At 45.2% G+C, this 20,615-nt stretch overlaps 2 protein-coding genes across 3 annotated transcripts; both read left to right on the forward strand.

Moving 5' to 3' along the window:
• Positions 1–732: 732 nt before the first annotated feature.
• On the forward strand, positions 733–4,861 carry LOC311022708 (actin, cytoplasmic 3). The gene is made up of 9 exons (XM_084024220.1): positions 733–889; positions 2,220–2,344; positions 2,427–2,555; positions 2,964–3,074; positions 3,167–3,251; positions 3,479–3,640; positions 3,770–3,961; positions 4,054–4,235; positions 4,343–4,861. Exons 2-9 carry the CDS (start codon positions 2,222–2,224, stop codon positions 4,484–4,486), a joined length of 1,128 nt encoding a protein of 375 aa, XP_083880346.1. The 5' UTR covers positions 733–889; positions 2,220–2,221; the 3' UTR covers positions 4,487–4,861.
• A 1,202-nt stretch (positions 4,862–6,063) lies between these two features.
• On the forward strand, positions 6,064–11,483 carry LOC311023430 (uncharacterized protein). Of its 2 annotated transcripts, none has more exons than XM_084025260.1 (3): positions 6,064–6,372; positions 8,840–9,572; positions 10,283–11,483. In XM_084025260.1, exons 2-3 carry the CDS (start codon positions 8,908–8,910, stop codon positions 10,542–10,544), a joined length of 927 nt encoding a protein of 308 aa, XP_083881386.1. In that variant the 5' UTR covers positions 6,064–6,372; positions 8,840–8,907; the 3' UTR covers positions 10,545–11,483. The 2 variants fall into 2 exon arrangements, with proteins under 2 accessions (XP_083881386.1, XP_083881385.1); XM_084025259.1 differs by lacking the exon at positions 6,064–6,372 and adding an exon at positions 7,940–8,160.
• Positions 11,484–20,615: the final 9,132 nt, after the last annotated feature.

Raw genomic sequence — 20,615 nt, forward strand, 5'->3', positions numbered from 1 at the left:
GCGACGGAAAAAAACAAGATGGCAACGACAAAAAAGCAAGATACCGATGGATAAAAACCAAGATGACGACGGTCACTAACCAAGATGGCTACGTCTAAAAACCAAGATGGCGACGGCTAGAAACCAAGATGGCGATGGACAAAAACCAAGATGGTGACAGCTATAAACCAAGATGGCAATACTAAAAAAACAAGATTTGCTTCCCAAATGATGTGTGACTACGTCATGTGACTACGTCATGTGACTACGTCAGCTTCCTCCAATCAGTGAAGCGGTCCAGCTCTCTATGAAGGCATGAAGAGCTCGTTGTAACTTGTTCCAGGTGATGAAACATCAGTGAATCTAGTCCAGATCCTCTGAAATGCTGCACACTGGCCCTTTAAATGTTTTTAATGAAGAGCTTCTCTTATTAGTGGAAGAGCCTGAATTCCAAGACACATTCTTATCCAACCATCTCTAATCTACATCCAACCAATCACAGCAGAGTCATCACAGACCTCTGCACACAGGAACTCTTAAACTCAGAGTTGTCTCTCCAGCAGCGGGAAACATTTGCATATGAAGAAGAAGCATGAATTCATGTTGTCCTCTTTTGGGGAGTTTGTGTGAAGCCTCGTCGCCACCACACGCTGCAACTAGTTTAAACACCGCGTGACACGCTCCGGCCAATCAGGAGCCGCGCTGAGATCTCCCCCGAGGCATCCTGCTCACCTGGACCAATGAGAGCGCCCGCTGAGAAAACGTAACCTTTTATGGACAACGCCAGCGGTGCGGGGGACCGGTGCGGGTTTGGCTGTTGATGCTGCCTTCGCCGCGCAGAGCTGCTGGAGCAGAGACGGACCTGGACCACCTCACCGACACGACGCACACCCGAGACTCACCTGCACAGGTAAGAGCTGCAGCATCTGCACCACTCTCAACACCACCACCGCGGCTTTCATGGACGAGGTCCGCCCGTCTGTGCGTCCATGAAACCGGATTAGAGAGAATAATTTTAACCGCGACGAACTTCGCAGCTGCTGTCATAAAGTTAAACAGTGACAGGGCGTTCAGGGCGCGGAGCCTCTAAAGTTCAACTGAATCCACTTCTAGAGCGAGAAAAGTGAGTTTAAAACGTCAAACATCACCTGAAGTCATTCAGTCTTCATCAATAAACCCGCGTCCTTTTAATCCGGATCCGAACGGACAAGATCTCTGCAAGTCGGAGGACTCACGGTCCCTCTTTTTTAAACCTGTCATTTCATCAAAAAGGAGCACGGATTCAAATGAATTAAATAAATGAAGTTAAAACTGTGGAGAATCCCAGAATGAAGTAAATCAGTCACGTGAGCAGCAATAACTGAGGGAGTTAACCAGTTTTATTACTTATTATATTATCTGTTAAACGTGATTTTAATTTAAAATGCTTGTTCTGGTTTAAATTGGGCAAGTAGATGTCTTCATGTCCTGAGGGAAGGGCAGCTCCTCTCTGCCTCACACTTCCTGTTTCTCTCTCTCTCTGTCACACACACACACACACACACACACACACACCACATATATAAATAATATAAAACATCTTGAATGATCACACTACTTTATTTTAATAACATTTCTGTCTGTGGTTAATGAAAGGCTGTATTTAAATTCTATAGTTGCATCACCAGACCCAGAGGACTGAACAGGGGCGGATCATGACCTGCCTCAACTCGTTTATTTAAAAAAGTCCTGAAGGTTGAGATTAAATCACAAGTAGCTGATCAGGTTGGACGGGTTTGCGGCGCCCCGCCTGTCGAGCTGCTGTCATTCCAACCAGTGGAAACATTCACTGGATGTTTTTGGGAGTTAATCGTCGAGAAACTTACAGAACTTAAGTGTCGCTTTAAAAAAAAAAAAAAAAAAAAAAAAGGAGAAGTTGGTTGAACCTCGAGACTCATCAAGACGGAAGCTGTTGCCTCAGCGAAGGCAACTCCTCATTTGGTAAGAGCGGATGTTTCAACGTGTCGGTCGTGAACTGACAGGAAGAGAGGCGGTTACACAACCCCGCCGCTCGTTTCCCTCTTTTTAAATCTTAAATGTCAAATCTCACATTATATTCGTTTATCATTTCAAGCTCAAACTAAAGAATCATTTTGGCATTTTATTTAATTTTCAGTTCCACAGAAACTTAAACTTTAAAAAAGGATGAAGCTGTTTGTGTTATGGGATAAAAACTAATCTTTGTAAATGTTCCCCCTCAGAAATGGAAGACGAAGTAGCCGCCCTGGTTGTCGACAATGGCTCCGGCATGTGCAAGGCCGGTTTTGCCGGAGACGACGCCCCCCGCGCCGTCTTCCCCTCCATCGTGGGTCGCCCCAGACATCAGGTAGGAGGCGGACCGTGAGATCTGGACGGCGGCAGGTAAACACAGCGGACCGTGTGACTGACGGTGTTTTTGTGGGCTGCAGGGTGTGATGGTGGGAATGGGACAGAAGGACAGCTACGTGGGAGACGAGGCCCAGAGCAAGAGGGGAATCCTGACCCTGAAGTACCCCATCGAGCACGGCATCGTCACCAACTGGGACGACATGGAGAAGGTAAACTCACATCAGAGGTTTAATACGTAATTCAAACCAGAACGGCCGTCAGTCAAACATTGTCACAGAACGTTATTTAATCTCTGGATTTAACCTCTGGCATGTACGTTCATTGGTGCTGAAAGCTGTCTCCAGATCAGCCAAAAGCAAAATATAATTGCAATAGCCTAGTTTCAACCAGTAGAGGGCACCACTGTATGAGACAATATGTAGAATTTAAAAATGTTGGCAATACATAATTCAAATAAAAAGGCCGAGATTTGGATCCGACTCAATTCATGAAAAAAGTATCCCATATCCCAAAGACCAGCCACACATGACTTTGTCCTGCACCTGTTTTTATTTTCACATATTCTGGGTACCTTTTTTACATGTGGTTGTCATGGTAACCGTCCTTCCCTGCTGCAGATCTGGCATCACACCTTCTACAACGAGCTCCGTGTTGCACCTGAGGAGCATCCAGTCCTGCTGACCGAAGCTCCCCTCAACCCCAAGGCCAACAGGGAGAAGATGACCCAGGTGTGTTCACACCTCCAACATGTTCGGAGCCTACAGGTGTCTTTAGTTTGGTCTGTCCCTGTGACACATGTTGTCTCTTCTCTCCGGTCCAGATCATGTTCGAGACCTTCAACTGTCCTGCCATGTACGTGGCCATCCAGGCCGTCCTGTCGCTGTACGCCTCCGGTCGTACCACAGGTCAGAACTCCTCTACACTGGAACTTCTTAAACACTGAATCAACTTCCTGCTCAAAAAATGAACTTGTACCATCATAAGTACCCAAGATGTGGGTTTGTTCTCTTGGAGCCGCTTCTAGTGGCCATTAGAGGAACTGCAGCCCCTCGGTGTAGAACCATGATGGCTGCTGATCAGACTGACCAGAAAAGTGTTTCCTTTGCGTAATCTAGTGTTTCCTGTCTCGCAGGTATCGTGATGGACTCTGGTGACGGTGTCAGCCACACTGTGCCCATCTACGAGGGTTACGCCCTGCCTCACGCCATCCTGCGTCTGGATCTGGCTGGCAGAGATCTGACTGACTACCTGATGAAGATCCTCACTGAGAGAGGCTACAGCTTCACCACCACTGGTACCAGTTTTATGTCCAGTATAGGCCCAGTTCATAATCCCTGAACCACAAGGTTGGAGGTTCAGTCCTCAACATCTGCATCTGGTTCGTCCGTTCAGTAACTTGAATGTTTCCTATCTTGACCTCCAGCTGAGCGTGAGATCGTACGTGACATCAAGGAGAAGCTGTGCTACGTTGCTCTGGACTTCGAGCAGGAGATGCAGACGGCATCTTCCTCTTCCTCCCTGGAGAAGAGCTACGAGCTTCCTGACGGACAGGTCATCACCATCGGCAACGAGAGGTTCCGCTGCCCCGAGACACTCCTGCAGCCTTCCTTCATCGGTGGGTATCAGGAAACGCTTTACCACCAAATGTCTGCATTTTTATTAAGAAAACGGACTCTAAATGAGCTCTCGTTGTGTCCGTGTGTCCAGGAATGGAGTCGGCTGGCATCCACGAGACCACCTACAACAGCATCATGAAGTGCGACGTGGACATCCGTAAGGACCTGTACGCCAACACCGTGCTGTCCGGCGGCACCACCATGTACCCCGGCATCGCTGACCGCATGCAGAAGGAGATCACCGCCCTGGCCCCACCCACCATGAAGATCAAGGTACCGTTATCATACATATGCAGATCAGCATAAACCACACTCTCGGGAACGGTTCCAGTTGATCGTTCTAAGTCCTCCGTCTTACTGGTTTCCTCTCCTGCCTCCAGATCATTGCTCCCCCAGAGAGGAAGTACTCCGTCTGGATCGGCGGATCCATCCTGGCCTCCCTGTCCACCTTCCAGCAGATGTGGATCAGCAAGCAGGAGTATGATGAGTCCGGCCCCTCCATCGTCCATCGCAAGTGCTTCTAGAAAACGCCACGTCGTCCAGCGGGGAAGTCGATGCGCTTCAGCTGTTTTGATCCGACTACACCGGTCTATGGTCGTCTTGTGTGAACGGACTAAAAAAATACGAAACACCAAACACAAGATGACCGCCTCGACTCGCTGAACCTCCTATGAACCGTTTCTGAACATGTTCTGTAGCTCTGCTCCTCCTGGTGGTCAAAGAAAACAAATGGTATTATCTGTTTTTCCACCAATGTCTTTTGACGATTAAATGCAATAAATGGCTCTTCAATGCTTGTCTTTCCTCCCCGTCTGTTGTGTTGATCGACTGTCAGTCAAGCTGTAGCAATATTCCACAGCAGTGTTTCCCGATCAATAAAATGCCGACGTTGTTTACAACTTCTCTGTCATCATTCTGCTGCTCGAGTTATTTACGTCCTTATCACAAGATGCTTCATATGGGGGACGAGTCCTCTGACTTCTACTGGTTCAGGATCAGAAGACATGGGATCATGGAAATATGAAAATTAAACTGAAGAAAAGTGTACAGTTGTCCTGGTCCTTGGGGATGAGAGGAGCCCGAGTCGGTCTGTGGGGGGTCCTGGTCCTTGGGGGTGAGAGTCGGTCTGTGTGTGTGTGTGTGTGGGGGGGGGGTCTTGGGGGGTCCTGGTCCTTGATGAACCTCAGAAGAACGGATGCTGGACTGAGACACGGCTACAATATTTTAAGTGTGAGTTCTCAATGAGAACCATGACACAGAGATTTAAATTTTATTTTCAGAACATTAATTTGAAATGTCTGAAAACTATTAAAATAAATACTGGAAATGTAACTTTTTTTCTCCATTAAGTTCTGAATCCGGTCTTTCACAATAAGAGCATCAATTAACACCAAGAAGTAGCTTTATTTTATTGTGTAGACAGCGCCACCTTTATAGATCACATTTTACTTAATCAATCTCAATCCTGTGTATAAGCAATTTTATATTTCCCCCGTGTTCCAAATACACCATCCAGGAAAACCTTTCTGCCTACTTACTGTTTATTTTGACTAACTCTAGAGATTTCCACAATGTCTTTACACACTGATGGACACCAGTTATTTATCTGTTGACCTCTATAAGTCGACCTGAAGGTTGAAGACATGCTAACTCCTGCATGTTATTCGGATTACGTAAAGTCCAAACCAGTAGACCAAGGACATGCCTGGAGCTGGGCCATATGGGGACAAATCTATTATCACAAAACAATGTTTACTTTCTACTTTAGCTAGCTAGTTAGCTACTTATTTAATGGACATTTAACGTACATGTTTTGGTGTAGAAGTTAAGCTAACATTAAGTAAGTAGCTACCTTAGCTAGTTAGCTACTTATTTCATGGACATTTAACGTACATGTTTTGATGTAGAAGTTAAGCTAACATTAAGTAAGTAGCTTCCTTAGCTAGTTAGCTACTTATTTAATGGACATTTAACGTACATGTTTTGGTGTAGAAGTTAAGCTAACATTTAGTAAGTAGCTACCTTAGCTAGCTAGCTACTAAATGGACATTTAACGTGGTTTGGTGTCGCAGTTAAGCTAACCCTCACATTGTATGGTTTTTATAGCAAAAATAATATAAAAAAAAAACCTTCAAAAAGAAAATAAAAAAAATAAAAAAAAATAAAAAAATAAAAAAATCCCAACTTAAAGAGTTTGTTAGCTTAATTACGGGATGGCTGTTGGGGAACGGAGCTTCCCGTTAATTAGCATCACTTCCTTCAGGTGTGTCACCTGAACAGGTAACCCCGACCCGGGAAAGTTCACCGCCGCACGGCCGAGAGACAGGGCAGAACCCCCGTGGACTGATCATTCATTGACGTGTGGCAGCGTGGGATGACGGGGGGAGTCGGTCACCGGTGATCGTGGACGGTAAGAGCAGCGTGCACGCGCGCCAAACTCCATTCACACTTCGTACTGTTAAGTTCCGTTAAAGTCTCAGGGCGCGCACGAAACCAAATCGCTTATTGATCAGGTGTTTTACAGATCAAGAGGGTCTGGTGGTGACGTCAGCGTGGTTCATTGCCAACAAGTCGACGCTAATGTCGACGGAAAGGCATTTAAATGTGAATGCAGCGCGACGACGTCCCTCTCCCCTCTCTGCCCATCATGGCGCTTCACGCACGGACAGGCAGGTGGACCAAAATACGCGTTGCATGCTGAGCCGAATTTAGTGGCTGTTCGTATCGTACTCATTTATTTATTTGACTGTTTTTGAAAGTTTTCCCAATAACGTCATCATTTGTAAATTGCCATATTTCCATATGAAGTTCGGTGTCTCTGCTTTTACTATTATCACCTGTGCTTCTACTTTTAAATAACCTTCTGCAATAACTGAAAACGTCACAATAAGTTCATTTGTACTTTCAGGGTTAACACTGGTTTACATACTGGTGGTTTGGCTCTTGTTTGGTGAACAGATGTGACGCGATGAGAAAAGTAACAGGAAATGTTCAGCTGGTTAGATTTACATGCAGGACGTGATACCACAAGCAGGCCTTACAGCCTAGAAACGCCACATAACACCGCACTCCTGGACAACATGTCTGCTGGATCTCCTGTTGGATGAGATGCAGCACAATTAGAAACAGCAAAGTAATTATAGCGGAGCAACAGGAGAGGAAACATCTGCCAGACTGTATGGTTTGTCCACTGTGATATAATGGACTTTATTCATGTTGTCGTACACGTGTACAGCAGGACGGATCACGATCAGACGGACGTAGATCGTAGAGTCCAGGGTTTCCGGTGAAGATGCACCTTCACATTATAATCTTTTAAATACATATTCACCTTTTTATTTAAACGGCAGGTGTAAGATTTGCTGTTGCCTGCATGTTTGAAAACTCCTGTCAAGTTACGTGTATGTGGATTCCAGATGAAAATCACGTACACAAGCAACAGCTAATAGTTAAAAATAAGAAGTACGTACATCCGTCTCTGAATCGGTCCAGGTTGGAAGGTTCTGGTCCCCCCGACTCGTAATTACCACTGGGGGGGGGGGGGCATAAATACTCTGAAGTGATGTAAAGAATGTATATGATTATGATAATGATAAGATCTTTTCTTTTTCACTGTGACACAATAACAATATGTTTCTTATGTCAATGTAAAGTGATTCCAGGATGTTTTTAGTGCCCTTTTCTGATGAATATGGGGAGAATATCATGAATCAGTTATTTTGATAATCGTGATATTAAATCTTCATCCAGTCTCGTCTGTGAATTAAAACAGAATAATTCTCTGATGGACGGGTGGAGGCCGTGGTGAAACGCCACATGATGACATCAGAGATGGAAGTGAAGCCTGCTGGGTGTCTCTTAGCGCCGCCGCATGAAGGCCTGCTTGTTTTGCATCTTATTTCCCTCTTTAGAATAAAACACACAATGCAAACGTCTGTTAGACTGGAACACTGTTCTTCATTCAGACAGCCGCTCCACCTCAAACAGCCGCTGAGTGAGCACTGTGTGGGTTTTGATAGACGACCCATCGGAGGGTTCGGACACGGCGGCGTCCCGTTAACGTTACATCTGTGAGATTTCCACGTGAAGTCACGGAGCCGGGGTTTGTGCTGGAGGAGAGGTTTGTGTGGAAACTACAACGTTGTGGTGAAAGTGCTCGTTGTTCGGAGGAACCGAGGAACCGAGGAACCAGCTGCAGGTCCAAACTTCTTTCCATTTGATAGTCTCTTGTTCAGAGTTGTGTTGTGTGCGTTTTAAGAGCGTATTCAGACCCAGCTTGTGTGTTTTTGTTTGGACTGATCGTGAAACAAACCGATACAACTGCAGCCGTACACAAAAACCACAGTAACGTAAAGCTGACCACTACCTGCCGCGTTTAGTTACTCAGGTTTAGCTGGCGGGCGTCATGAAGTAGTATTGTTAAATGTGTCAAATGATCCTTTTTCTATTTTCAGGTTTTTTTAACAAGAACGTAACCATGGCGACTACCCCCAGATGTTTCTGGAAATTCAAACGTTGCGTGGTGTTTATGGCGTTATCGTGAAGTGAACATGTGTATTATTATTTCTCCCTGGAAAAACATCATGATACTGAATACTTCCAGACTCGAGATCTAAAGTATTATTTAAGTTATTGATTGACACGCGGCGCTGTGACTGTATGATGATGTCAGAGTGAGTCAGTTTAAATGTTTAACTAGAAACATTTACACAAGAGGAAGTCTGACTTTCCAGAGAGAGGAACTCCAGTACGTGTCTCCTGATTGGAGGAGGAAGGAACGTGGTCGCTGATGTCACTTTGTTGTGATGTCACGCTGAAACAGGAAGCAGACGGAGTGAATAAACTCCTGCGTACTAACGTTGTGTTTCCGTCTGTAGATTGAGTTTTGAAGAACGTTCCCGGAGCATCTTCATCAGTTCTTCATCATCCTCAGCATCGCCGAGTCATGAATCCCTACATGAGTCCACCACCATATTCACCCCGAGACCCCGATAATTCCCATAATCCACCTCTTCACATCATCCAGACGGGTCATAGCTCTGTGGCGGCCCTGGGCCCTAATTTCTCTCTCTGCCGGTCTTCATCAGACCCAGATGGGGGTCCAAACCTGGTCCCGTCGCCGTACTCCGCCCTGCCGCTTCCAGCCTTCACGTCCCAGTCTTTGTCTGGCCCGGTCTGGTCTCCGTCCAGCCCGGCCCCGTCTCTCACACGGAACCCGTACCTCGCCACGCCCCCGTCCTACCAGGTCTCTGTCATCGTGGCGTCCCCGGACCTGCGCCCGTCTCCGGCCCCGCCTCGCTGCCCCGAGGACGCCTGTCCGGACCTGGAATGCTCCGTCTGCTTCAGCCAGTTCAACAACGTCTTCCGCTGTCCCAAGATGCTTCAGTGCAAGCACACGTTCTGCCTGGAGTGCCTGGCGCGCATCAACGTCAAGTCGGCTGACCCCAACGCCATCCAGTGCCCGCTGTGCCGCGGCCTCACTCCGCTGCCGGCCCTCGGCCTCCCCAGACTGGTCACCAACGCCGACATGCTGTCGTACCTGCCGGCCGCCATGCAGAGGGTCTACAGCATCCGCTTCCAGCGCAACAAAGGGAAGCTGCAGGTCAAAAGGTAGCCTACGATAGTAGTCCACATTAGTCCAGAGACCAGACCAGACTATGTGGAGGAACCAGAGACCGTCTGTGGTCCCCAGAGGTCTAGATAGTAGCCCACATTAGTCCAGAGACCAGACCAGACTATGTGGAGGAACCAGAGACCGTCTGTGGTCCCCAGAGGTCTAGATAGTAGCCCACATTAGTCCAGAGACCAGACCAGACTATGTGGAGGAACCAGAGACTGTCTGTGGTCCCCCAGAGGTCTAGATAGTAGCTCACATTAGTCCAGAGACCAGACCAGACTATGTGGAGGAACCAGAGACTGTCTGTGGTCCAAACAACAAGGTCTCTGCTGTATTTATGTCTAGATGACCTTATTTGGAGTGTTGATGGAGCAGCTACAATGTTAGCGTAGCCTAGCATCCATCAACCAGACTCCATTCAGAAAACCAGCGTTTTAACAGTAGTTATCTTGTGGTCTTGCAGACAGACCTAACAAAGCATGACTCAGCACTTTTTACTGATCACCATCATGATGGAGTTATTTCAGCATCCTTTTCATCTGGTTATTGATATTAAATCACAGATCAATACTTAATATTGTGGATGGAAGACCCCGCGTCCTCTGGTAACGTTTTAATAAACGGAGTATTTTTTTAGAATTTAAAATGGGCAGAACATTTAATTAAATTTTTTCTTCATTGATGGTTACTGTTTCTCCTTAAGGTCATCTGATGGTCAGCGGTGGTGGGGTCAGAGGTCGATGACATCTCTGAGGTTAGCGCACCGCTCTCTGGACGTGGGGCTCCCCAGCCCACCTGCCAGGGGCGGCGGCGATACGAGTGGCATGGGCGAAGCTCTGTTCAGACTGACGGGCCGGCCGGCGTGCCGAGCCTTCCTGCTGACGTCCGTAGTGATGATGATGGCGCTGCTAACAGGCATCATCATCTTCCTCATCGTCTTCAAAAACGAGTCCATCAATGAGTGACGTCGCATCCTGTCTTCCTTTCCTGCTTCTTTTTATTTATTCTTTCTGTGGCGCTGGAACAGTGAAACTCAAAAACCCCTCGAGGGCATCCGATGTGTTCATGTGTGCCGCGGTCAGAGGAGGAAGAGACTCTTTAAGTTAATAGCGGTGAGCGAGCTGGAGCGGGACGTGGCGGCGGTCACGGCTTCAAACGTCACCTTGAAGCTGCAGACAGTTTCAGGGGGAAAAGGCCCCGCTGTGTATTTCAGGAACTAAAATCAGATGGAGAAGCATGAAGACGTGGCCGTGCTGTAAAGATGGCAGGTTTAATCACATCACTAACTCGGAGTCTCCAGCTGCACATCAAGTGAAACGACATTTGTTTTTCAGTCAGTTTGACTCAACACAAAACTCCACTATGACCCTTTTGTCACCAGGTGGCGCCGTCGCCTTCACATTCTGTTTGACGTCTCTTCCTGCTGCAGCTCAGCCGGTGAACGTCTCCACACACTTCTGCTTTTATACGTTTCACATCCACGTCTCTCAGGTTTCAGCCCAAACAAAGGAAGTCAAGCACAAGAATGAGATTTTCCCCAGAAGGTGATCCTGAAGGGAAGTCTCGGCCGTGAGCTCCGTCCATTTTATTCCTTTATTCTCTCTTAATTCATCCTCATCCTCCTAAAACAGAAACTCTACACTCTACTCGTCTTCTTCACGTTCCAACAGATTTCACATGAGAAACCTCCTGAATGAACTTTGACCTGATCATGAGAGTGTTTCTGTGGTGGGTTTATGAGAGAAGGAAATGCCTTTTTAATCTTTTTGATCCTCCCTATTCGTCGTCGTGTACTTTTTGATTTTAGGCTCTGACCTGTTTTACTGTGCAATGTAAAATAAATAATTTTTATATATTTATATAACCGTTTTAAAGCTTGCACTATCACCATGTTTGCCTCATGTTCCAACTGAAATAAATTCCTTTTTGAATTGTGAAGTTTGTGTCTTTTATCTATAAACTTACATCTATACCTAAGATTTAACATCTCTAAAGTCCGTCTGGTAGAGAAACCCGAAGGCTGCCCCCATCAGGAGGACGAGGAAGGGCCTACAGTAACTTTAGTAATGACCACAGACAGAATACAAATATATATCTAGATACATATATCTGTTGAAGCAAACTGCTGATTTCATTCCTTCTTGTTCACCTAAAAAATAAAATGTTTTTTTTGTGAACAACTTTTTATTGTTTTTAAATGTTAACAGGTACAGCATTCAGACAATATTACCGGCATATTGTAGTAAAAAAAAATAAAATAAAAAATAAAGAAAGAGAGTAATAAAGAAAAATAACTAAACAAAATAGAAAACAAAGAAAAAACCTAGTGGCGACCCCCCCCCCAACCCCCTCCCCACCCGCCTAACCCCCTAAAAAATAAAATGTTGATGAAATTTCACTCTTTAAAGAAAATATGAATTTGTGTGAAGTCACTCAAATGATCCAAACTGTAAAGAAGAAAAGCTTCAAACTGAAATATGATGAGAGATCCAGTTAGTCTGAAAAGTCCTTCATAGATATACTTTTACTTTTTAATCTGAGTACTTTTATACTTTTACTGGAGTAAAGAAGTGGAATCAATAATTCTACATTTGGTCTTGTTGAACAAGTATCTGTACTTCTACTTTGAACACGAGTATGTGTACTTCTACTTTGAACACGAGTATGTGTACTTCTACTTTGAACACGTGTGTACTTCTACTTTGAACACGAGTATGTGTACTTCTACTTGAGGAGAGGACATCTGGACTTTTGACTGCTTATTTCTAAAAGATTTTGTCAACATGTTGTAGTTGCACACCAGCAGGTGGCGCTGTAACGCCAACAAACACTTTCATTTGGATGGAAAGTACATTCTAGAAACCCGACTTAAAGAAACAACTGTCAGAATTCTACGTTCCACAATAAACCAAAACTCCACTCTAAACATGGAAACAAGAAAAATGAACCAATAAGAAAACAGAATAATTAGAAGTCTGTTGATGCAAATCGATCAATGAGGGAACGTTTTGATTGTGAATTTCCCGTGTGGGCCGAAGCTTGAATAAAATAATCTCAGAAATGAATTGAATTATGATATTTTTATAAATGGCACTTAAACTGCATCCTGGTTAGTTCGGTCAAAAATAGCTCCAATGAATGTTGATGTTTCCCATACATGTGTGTGTGTTTGACACACTGAACTATTAAACAAAGGTGTTTCCATGGAGACCAGCCAAGTGAGGCATCATAGAAATAAAATATGCAACAATATATTCTATTTCTGTGGCTCACAACCTGCACAGGTGAGTCTCCCTGGTCATGTGACCTCTCTGGCCTTCAAGAGTAACTCCACCCAGAATAAAGCTGCTGCTGTCCATCAGCTGTCCCACCCTGAGGACAGGACAGGTGGGTGTGGACTCAGGTAAACATGTCCACACCTGCAGCAACAATCAAACATCACAGAGGTGCAGTCAGACGGCAACATGAGAGCCAGCAGAGGCTCAAGAAGAGGAGGAGGAGGACAACATCAGCTGTTTGATGTCACACAAAGTCGCACCACCCAACAATCACAAAACACTTAAGTTGTTCTCGAGGGCGGGAAACGAACAATGCTTTTTGTCAACTAATTTAGAAGTCACATTAGATTGTACAATATCAGCGTTGATTATACGGGAGACAGATGTGGTTAGAAATGAGCTTCAGGCACGACAGGGTTGTTAATGTGGCTGCAATTACCTTTGATGAAGGGAAACACGCTGTGAAAGAGATATAGAACGTCAATCAGCAGGTAAGCCCCATTTTCTCATAGACTTCTATACAACCAGAGAGGAGTCGCCCCCTGGTGGCCAGCAGAGAGAATGACAGTTTAAGGCACTTCAGCGTTGGGGGATGTTGCTGCCTGACTTGGTATTAAATTGTGGTCGGCGTTCTGGTCGTTTCCTTGGTCTTTATCCTGGTCGGCGCCCTGGTCTTTCCCCTGGTCTTTCCCCTGGTCATTCCCCTAGTCGGCCGCCTGGTCGTTTCCCTAGTCGGCCCCCTGGTCGTTTCCCTAGTCGGCCCCGTGGTCGTTTCCCTAGTTGGCCCCCTGGTTGGCCCGTCTGTTGTGAATCTGTAGTTTTTTTGTCTTAAGTTGTTGTTGTTGAGTATAAAAACACGGGTGTGATAACGATGTAACTTACTGGAGTGGAGTTAATTTAGTTTCCTGTCAGTGAGGACGGAGGAGGGTTTCTTTAGTCCGTTGACCTCATTCACACACACACACACACACACACACACAAAAACACACTGTCCTATGATAGAAGGCTTGTTGTTGAAGCGTTCGAGAACATCCACATTGTCTAATGATTTCCCAGAGTGCCTTTCTCTGCGTGGGTCTGGAACTAAACTAACGGTGTATTTGGGCGGTCAGTCGTTCTGAGTCTCCTGCTGATCAGCTGATCAGAAAAATACACAGTAATTGTTCCAATTTGTTCTGTCATCACTTCCCAATACCTATTGCTGTGTAGTTAGATATGACTAACTGGCTGGAGACTCAAACAGAGGTCTGACCCAGTGTGGGGGTGTAGCTCAGTGGTAGAGCATTTGACTGCAGATCAAGAGGTCTCTGGTTCAAATCCAGACACCCCCTGGATCACATTTATATCAGTCAGTGGGGGAAGAAGTACTCAGATCCTTGTACTCGTGGTAAAATACCTCTACAATAGTGGACAGAACAGCTTAGTACTACATGTTGTGTGGTAGTTATAGTATTTGTCCACCGAGCATCACTTTCTGCCGGAGACACAGCTAATATCTTGTTCATGTGACGTGTGTTATCTGTGTGTTATCTGTGTGTTACACTGACTGTGGGGGTGTAGCTCAGTGGTAGAGCATTTGACTGCAGATCAAGAGGTCTCTGGTTCAATTCCAGATGCCCCCTGGATCGCATTTATAGAAGTAGTTCACCAATCAGTGGTGGGGAACATACTTTACTGCAGTAAATGTAGTGATACCTCAGTGTGAAAATACTCTATTACAACAAACTGGATTGAATGGCTCTAGCAAGACGAATGTGGCATGGATTACCACAGCTGGACGAACCCAAAATAAACTATTTAGCTGTGATTTAATATCAATAACCAGATCAAAACGATACTAAAATAACTCTGCACTTGACTGCAGATCAAGAGGTCTCTGGTTTAAATCCGGATGCCCGCTGGAGCACGTTTATATCAGTCAGCGTGGGAAGAAGTCAGATAGTACTTACTGTGATTTAATATCAATAACCAGATGAAAAGAATGCTTAAATAACTCCATGATAATGGTGATCAGTAAAAATTCTGAAGTCATGCTTTGTTAGGTCTGTCTGCAAGACCACAAGCTTACCAATCATCTTTCCCATCCTACAAAGTGATCCAGTGGGCTGGTTTGGTCCCTTAGGTGGGTCAGTTCTGGACCCTGGGCCACATGTTGGACACCCGTGACATAAAGGAATGCCTGTCACCTTTGAGGCTTGGATTAAAAGGAAGGAGACTCTTGTACGTCACGTCAATTACGTTTCTTCTTTCTCAAGCAAAGGGAACCAAAACCGATGTCCCGACTATAAACTATCAGCTTTTTAAGGCAACATAATATGGAAACACAGAGTCTCCATCTTTCCTGTGACACTATAGAGACACAGCCCTCTGGGGGCGTCTGCTGGTCACTACAACACCTCACATCAGTAGAGCACCACACACAATGTGGGGGTGTAGCTCAGTGGTAGAGCATTTGACTGCAGATCAAGAGGTCTCTGGTTCAAATCCGGACACCCCCTGCATCACATTTATATCAGTCAGTGGGGGAAGAAGTCAGATAGTACTTACTGTGATTTAATATCAACAACCAGATGAAAAGAATGCTTAAATAACTCCATGATAATGGTGATTAGTAAAAAGTCTGAAGTCATACTTTGTTAGGTCTGTCTGCAAGACCACAAGCTCACCAATCATCTTTCCCATCCTACAAAGTGATCCAGTGGGCCGGTTTGGTCCCTTAGGTGGGTCAGTTCTGGACCCTGGGCCACATGTTGGACACCCGTGACATAAAGGAATGCCTGTCACCTTTGAGGCTTGGATTAAAAGGAAGGAGACTCTTCTACGTCACGTCAATTACGTTTCTTCTTTCTCAAGCAAAGGGAACCAAAACCCATGTCCCAACTATAAACTATCAGCTTTTTAAGGCAACATAATATGGAAACACAGAGTCTCCATCTTTCCTGTGACACTATCGAGACACAGTCCTCTGGGGGCGTCTGCTGGTCACTACAACACATCACATCAGTACAGCTCCCCACCCAATGTGGGGGTGTAGCTCAGTGGTAGAGCATTTGACTGCAGATCAAGAGGTCTCTGGTTCAAATCCGGACACCCCCTGGATCACATTTATATCAGTCAGTGGGGGAAGAAGTACTCAGATCCTTGCACTCGTGGTAAAATACCTCCACAATAGTGGACAGAACAGCTTAGTACTACATGTTGTGTGGTAGTTATAGTATTTGTCCACCAAGCATCACTTTCTGGCTGAGAAGCAGCTAATATCTTGTTCATGTGACGTGTGTTATCTGTGTGTTACACTGACTGTGGGGGTGTAGCTCAGTGGTAGAGCATTTGACTGCAGATCAAGAGGTCTCTGGTTCAATTCCAGATGCCCCCTGGATCGCATTTATAGAAGTAGTTCACCAATCAGTGGTGGGGAACATACTTTACTGCAGTAAATGTAGTGATACCTCAGTGTGAAAATACTCTATTACAACAAACTGGATTGAATGGCTCTAGCAAGACGAATGTGGCATGGATTACCACAGCTGGACGAACCCAAAATAAACTATTTAGCTGTGATTTAATATCAATAACCAGATCAAAACGATACTAAAATAACTCTGCACTTGACTGCAGATCAAGAGGTCTCTGGTTTAAATCCGGATGCCCGCTGGAGCACGTTTATATCAGTCAGCGTGGGAAGAAGTCAGATAGTACTTACTGTGATTTAATATCAATAACCAGATGAAAAGAATGCTTAAATAACTCCATGATAATGGTGATCAGTAAAAATTCTGAAGTCATGCTTTGTTAGGTCTGTCTGCAAGACCACAAGCTTACCAATCATCTTTCCCATCCTACAAAGTGATCCAGTGGGCTGGTTTGGTCCCTTAGGTGGGTCAGTTCTGGACCCTGGGCCACATGTTGGACACCCGTGACATAAAGGAATGCCTGTCACCTTTGAGGCTTGGATTAAAAGGAAGGAGACTCTTGTACGTCACGTCAATTACGTTTCTTCTTTCTCAAGCAAAGGGAACCAAAACCGATGTCCCGACTATAAACTATCAGCTTTTTAAGGCAACATAATATGGAAACACAGAGTCTCCATCTTTCCTGTGACACTATAGAGACACAGCCCTCTGGGGGCGTCTGCTGGTCACTACAACACCTCACATCAGTAGAGCACCACACACAATGTGGGGGTGTAGCTCAGTGGTAGAGCATTTGACTGCAGATCAAGAGGTCTCTGGTTCAAATCCGGACACCCCCTGCATCACATTTATATCAGTCAGTGGGGGAAGAAGTCAGATAGTACTTACTGTGATTTAATATCAACAACCAGATGAAAAGAATGCTTAAATAACTCCATGATAATGGTGATTAGTAAAAAGTCTGAAGTCATACTTTGTTAGGTCTGTCTGCAAGACCACAAGCTCACCAATCATCTTTCCCATCCTACAAAGTGATCCAGTGGGCCGGTTTGGTCCCTTAGGTGGGTCAGTTCTGGACCCTGGGCCACATGTTGGACACCCGTGACATAAAGGAATGCCTGTCACCTTTGAGGCTTGGATTAAAAGGAAGGAGACTCTTCTACGTCACGTCAATTACGTTTCTTCTTTCTCAAGCAAAGGGAACCAAAACCCATGTCCCAACTATAAACTATCAGCTTTTTAAGGCAACATAATATGGAAACACAGAGTCTCCATCTTTCCTGTGACACTATCGAGACACAGTCCTCTGGGGGCGTCTGCTGGTCACTACAACACATCACATCAGTACAGCTCCCCACCCAATGTGGGGGTGTAGCTCAGTGGTAGAGCATTTGACTGCAGATCAAGAGGTCTCTGGTTCAAATCCGGACACCCCCTGGATCACATTTATATCAGTCAGTGGGGGAAGAAGTACTCAGATCCTTGCACTCGTGGTAAAATACCTCCACAATAGTGGACAGAACAGCTTAGTACTACATGTTGTGTGGTAGTTATAGTATTTGTCCACCAAGCATCACTTTCTGGCTGAGAAGCAGCTAATATCTTGTTCATGTGACGTGTGTTATCTGTGTGTTACACTGACTGTGGGGGTGTAGCTCAGTGGTAGAGCATTTGACTGCAGATCAAGAGGTCTCTGGTTCAATTCCAGATGCCCCCTGGATCGCATTTATAGAAGTAGTTCACCAATCAGTGGTGGGGAACATACTTTACTGCAGTAAATGTAGTGATACCTCAGTGTGAAAATACTCTACTACAACAAACTGGATTGAATGGCTCTAGCAAGACGAATGTGGCATGGATTACCACAGCTGGACGAACCCAAAATAAACTATTTAGCTGTGATTTAATATCAATAATCAGATCAAAACGATACTAAAATAACTCTGCACTTGACTGCAGATCAAGAGGTCTCTGGTTCAATTCCAGATGCCCCCTGGATCGCATTTATAGAAGTAGTTCACCAATCAGTGGTGGGGAACATACTTTACTGCAGTAAATGTAGTGATACCTCAGTGTGAAAATACTCTACTACAACAAACTGGATTGAATGGCTCTAGCAAGACGAATGTGGCATGGATTACCACAGCTGGACGAACCCAAAATAAACTATTTAGCTGTGATTTAATATCAATAACCAGATCAAAACGATACTAAAATAACTCTGCACTTGACTGCAGATCAAGAGGTCTCTGGTTTAAATCCGGATGCCCCCTGGAGCACGTTTATATCAGTCAGCGTGGGAAGAAGTCAGATAGTACTTACTGTGATTTAATATCAATAACCAGATGAAAAGAATGCTTAAATAACTCCATGATAATGGTGATCAGTAAAAATTCTGAAGTCATGCTTTGTTAGGTCTGTCTGCAAAACCACAAGCTTACCAATCATCTTTCCCATCCTACAAAGTGATCCAGTGGGCTGGTTTGGTCCCTTAGGTGGGTCAGTTCTGGACCCTGGGCCACATGTTGGACACCCGTGACATAAAGGAACGCCTGTCACCTTTGAGGCTTGGATTAAAAGGAAGGAGACTCTTGTACGTCACGTCAATTACGTTTCTTCTTTCTCAAGCAAAGGGAACCAAAACCGATGTCCCGACTATAAACTATCAGCTTTTTAAGGCAACATAATATGGAAACACAGAGTCTCCATCTTTCCTGTGACACTATCGAGACACAGCCCTCTGGGGGCGTCTGCTGGTCACTACAACACCTCACATCAGTAGGGCACCACACACAATGTGGGGGTGTAGCTCAGTGGTAGAGCATTTGACTGCAGATCAAGAGGTCTCTGGTTCAAATCCGGACACCCCCTGGATCACATTTATATCAGTCAGTGGGGGAAGAAGTACTCAGATCCTTGTACTCGTGGTAAAATACCTCCACAATAGTGGACAGAACAGCTTAGTACTACATGTTGTGTGGTAGTTATAGTATTTGTCCACCGAGCATCACTTTCTGGCAGAGAAGCAGTTAATATCTTGTTCATGTGACGTGTGTTATCTGTGTGTTACACTGACTGTGGGGGTGTAGCTCAGTGGTAGAGCATTTGACTGCAGATCAAGAGGTCTCTGGTTCAAATCCGGACACCCCCTGGATCACATTTATATCAGTCAGTGTGGGAAGAAGTCGGATAGTACTTACTGTGATTTAATATCAATAACCAGATGAAAAGAATGCTTAAATAACTCCATGATAATGGTGATTAGTAAAAAGGCTGAAGTCATACTGTGTTAGGTCTGTGTGCAAGACCACAAGCTTACCAATCATCTTTCCCATCCTACAAAGTGATCCAGTGGGCCGGTTTGGTCCCTTAGGTGGGTCAGTTCTGGACCCTGGGCCACATGTTGGACACCCGTGACATAAAGGAATGCCTGTCACCTTTGAGGCTTGGATTAAAAGGAAGGAGACTCTTGTACGTCACGTCAATTACGTTTCTTCTTTCTCAAGCAAAGGGAACCAAAACCGATGTCCCGACTATAAACTATCAGCTTTTTAAGGCAACATAATATGGAAACACAGAGTCTCCATCTTTCCTGTGACACTATCGAGACACAGCCTTCTGGGGGCATCTGCTGGTCACTACAACACATCACATCAGTAGAGCACCACACCCAATGTGTGGGTGTAGCTCAGTGGTAGAGCATTTGACTGCAGATCAAGAGGTCTCTGGTTCAAATCCGGACACCCCCTGGATCACATTTATATCAGTCAGTGTGGGAAGAAGTCATATAGTACTTACTGTGATTTAATATCAATAACCAGATGAAAAGAATGCTTAAATAACTCCATGATAATGGTGATTAGTAAAAAGGCTGAAGTCATACTGTGTTAGGTCTGTCTGCAAGACCACAAGCTTACCAATCATCTTTCCCATCCTACAAAGTGATCCAGTGGGCCAGTTTGGTCCCTTAGGTGGGTCAGTTCTGGACCCTGGGCCACATGTTGGACACCCGTGACATAAAGGAATGCCTGTCACCTTTGAGGCTTGGATTAAAAGGAAGGAGACTCTTGTACGTCACGTCAATTACGTTTCTTCTTTCTCAAGCAAAGGGAACCAAAACCGATGTGCCGACTATAAACTATCAGCTTTTTAAGGCAACATAATATGGAAACACAGAGTCTTCATCTTTGCTGTGACACTATCGAGACACAGCCCTCTGGGGGCGTCTGCTGGTCACTACAACACATCACATCAGTACAGCACCACACACAATGTGAGGGTGTAGCTCAGTGGTAGAGCATTTGACTGCAGATCAAGAGGTCTCTGGTTCAAATCCGGATGCCCC

This window comes from Eutrigla gurnardus (assembly GCF_963514095.1).
Source record: "Eutrigla gurnardus genome assembly, chromosome: 13".
NCBI classification, from domain to species: Eukaryota; Metazoa; Chordata; class Actinopteri; order Perciformes; family Triglidae; genus Eutrigla; species Eutrigla gurnardus.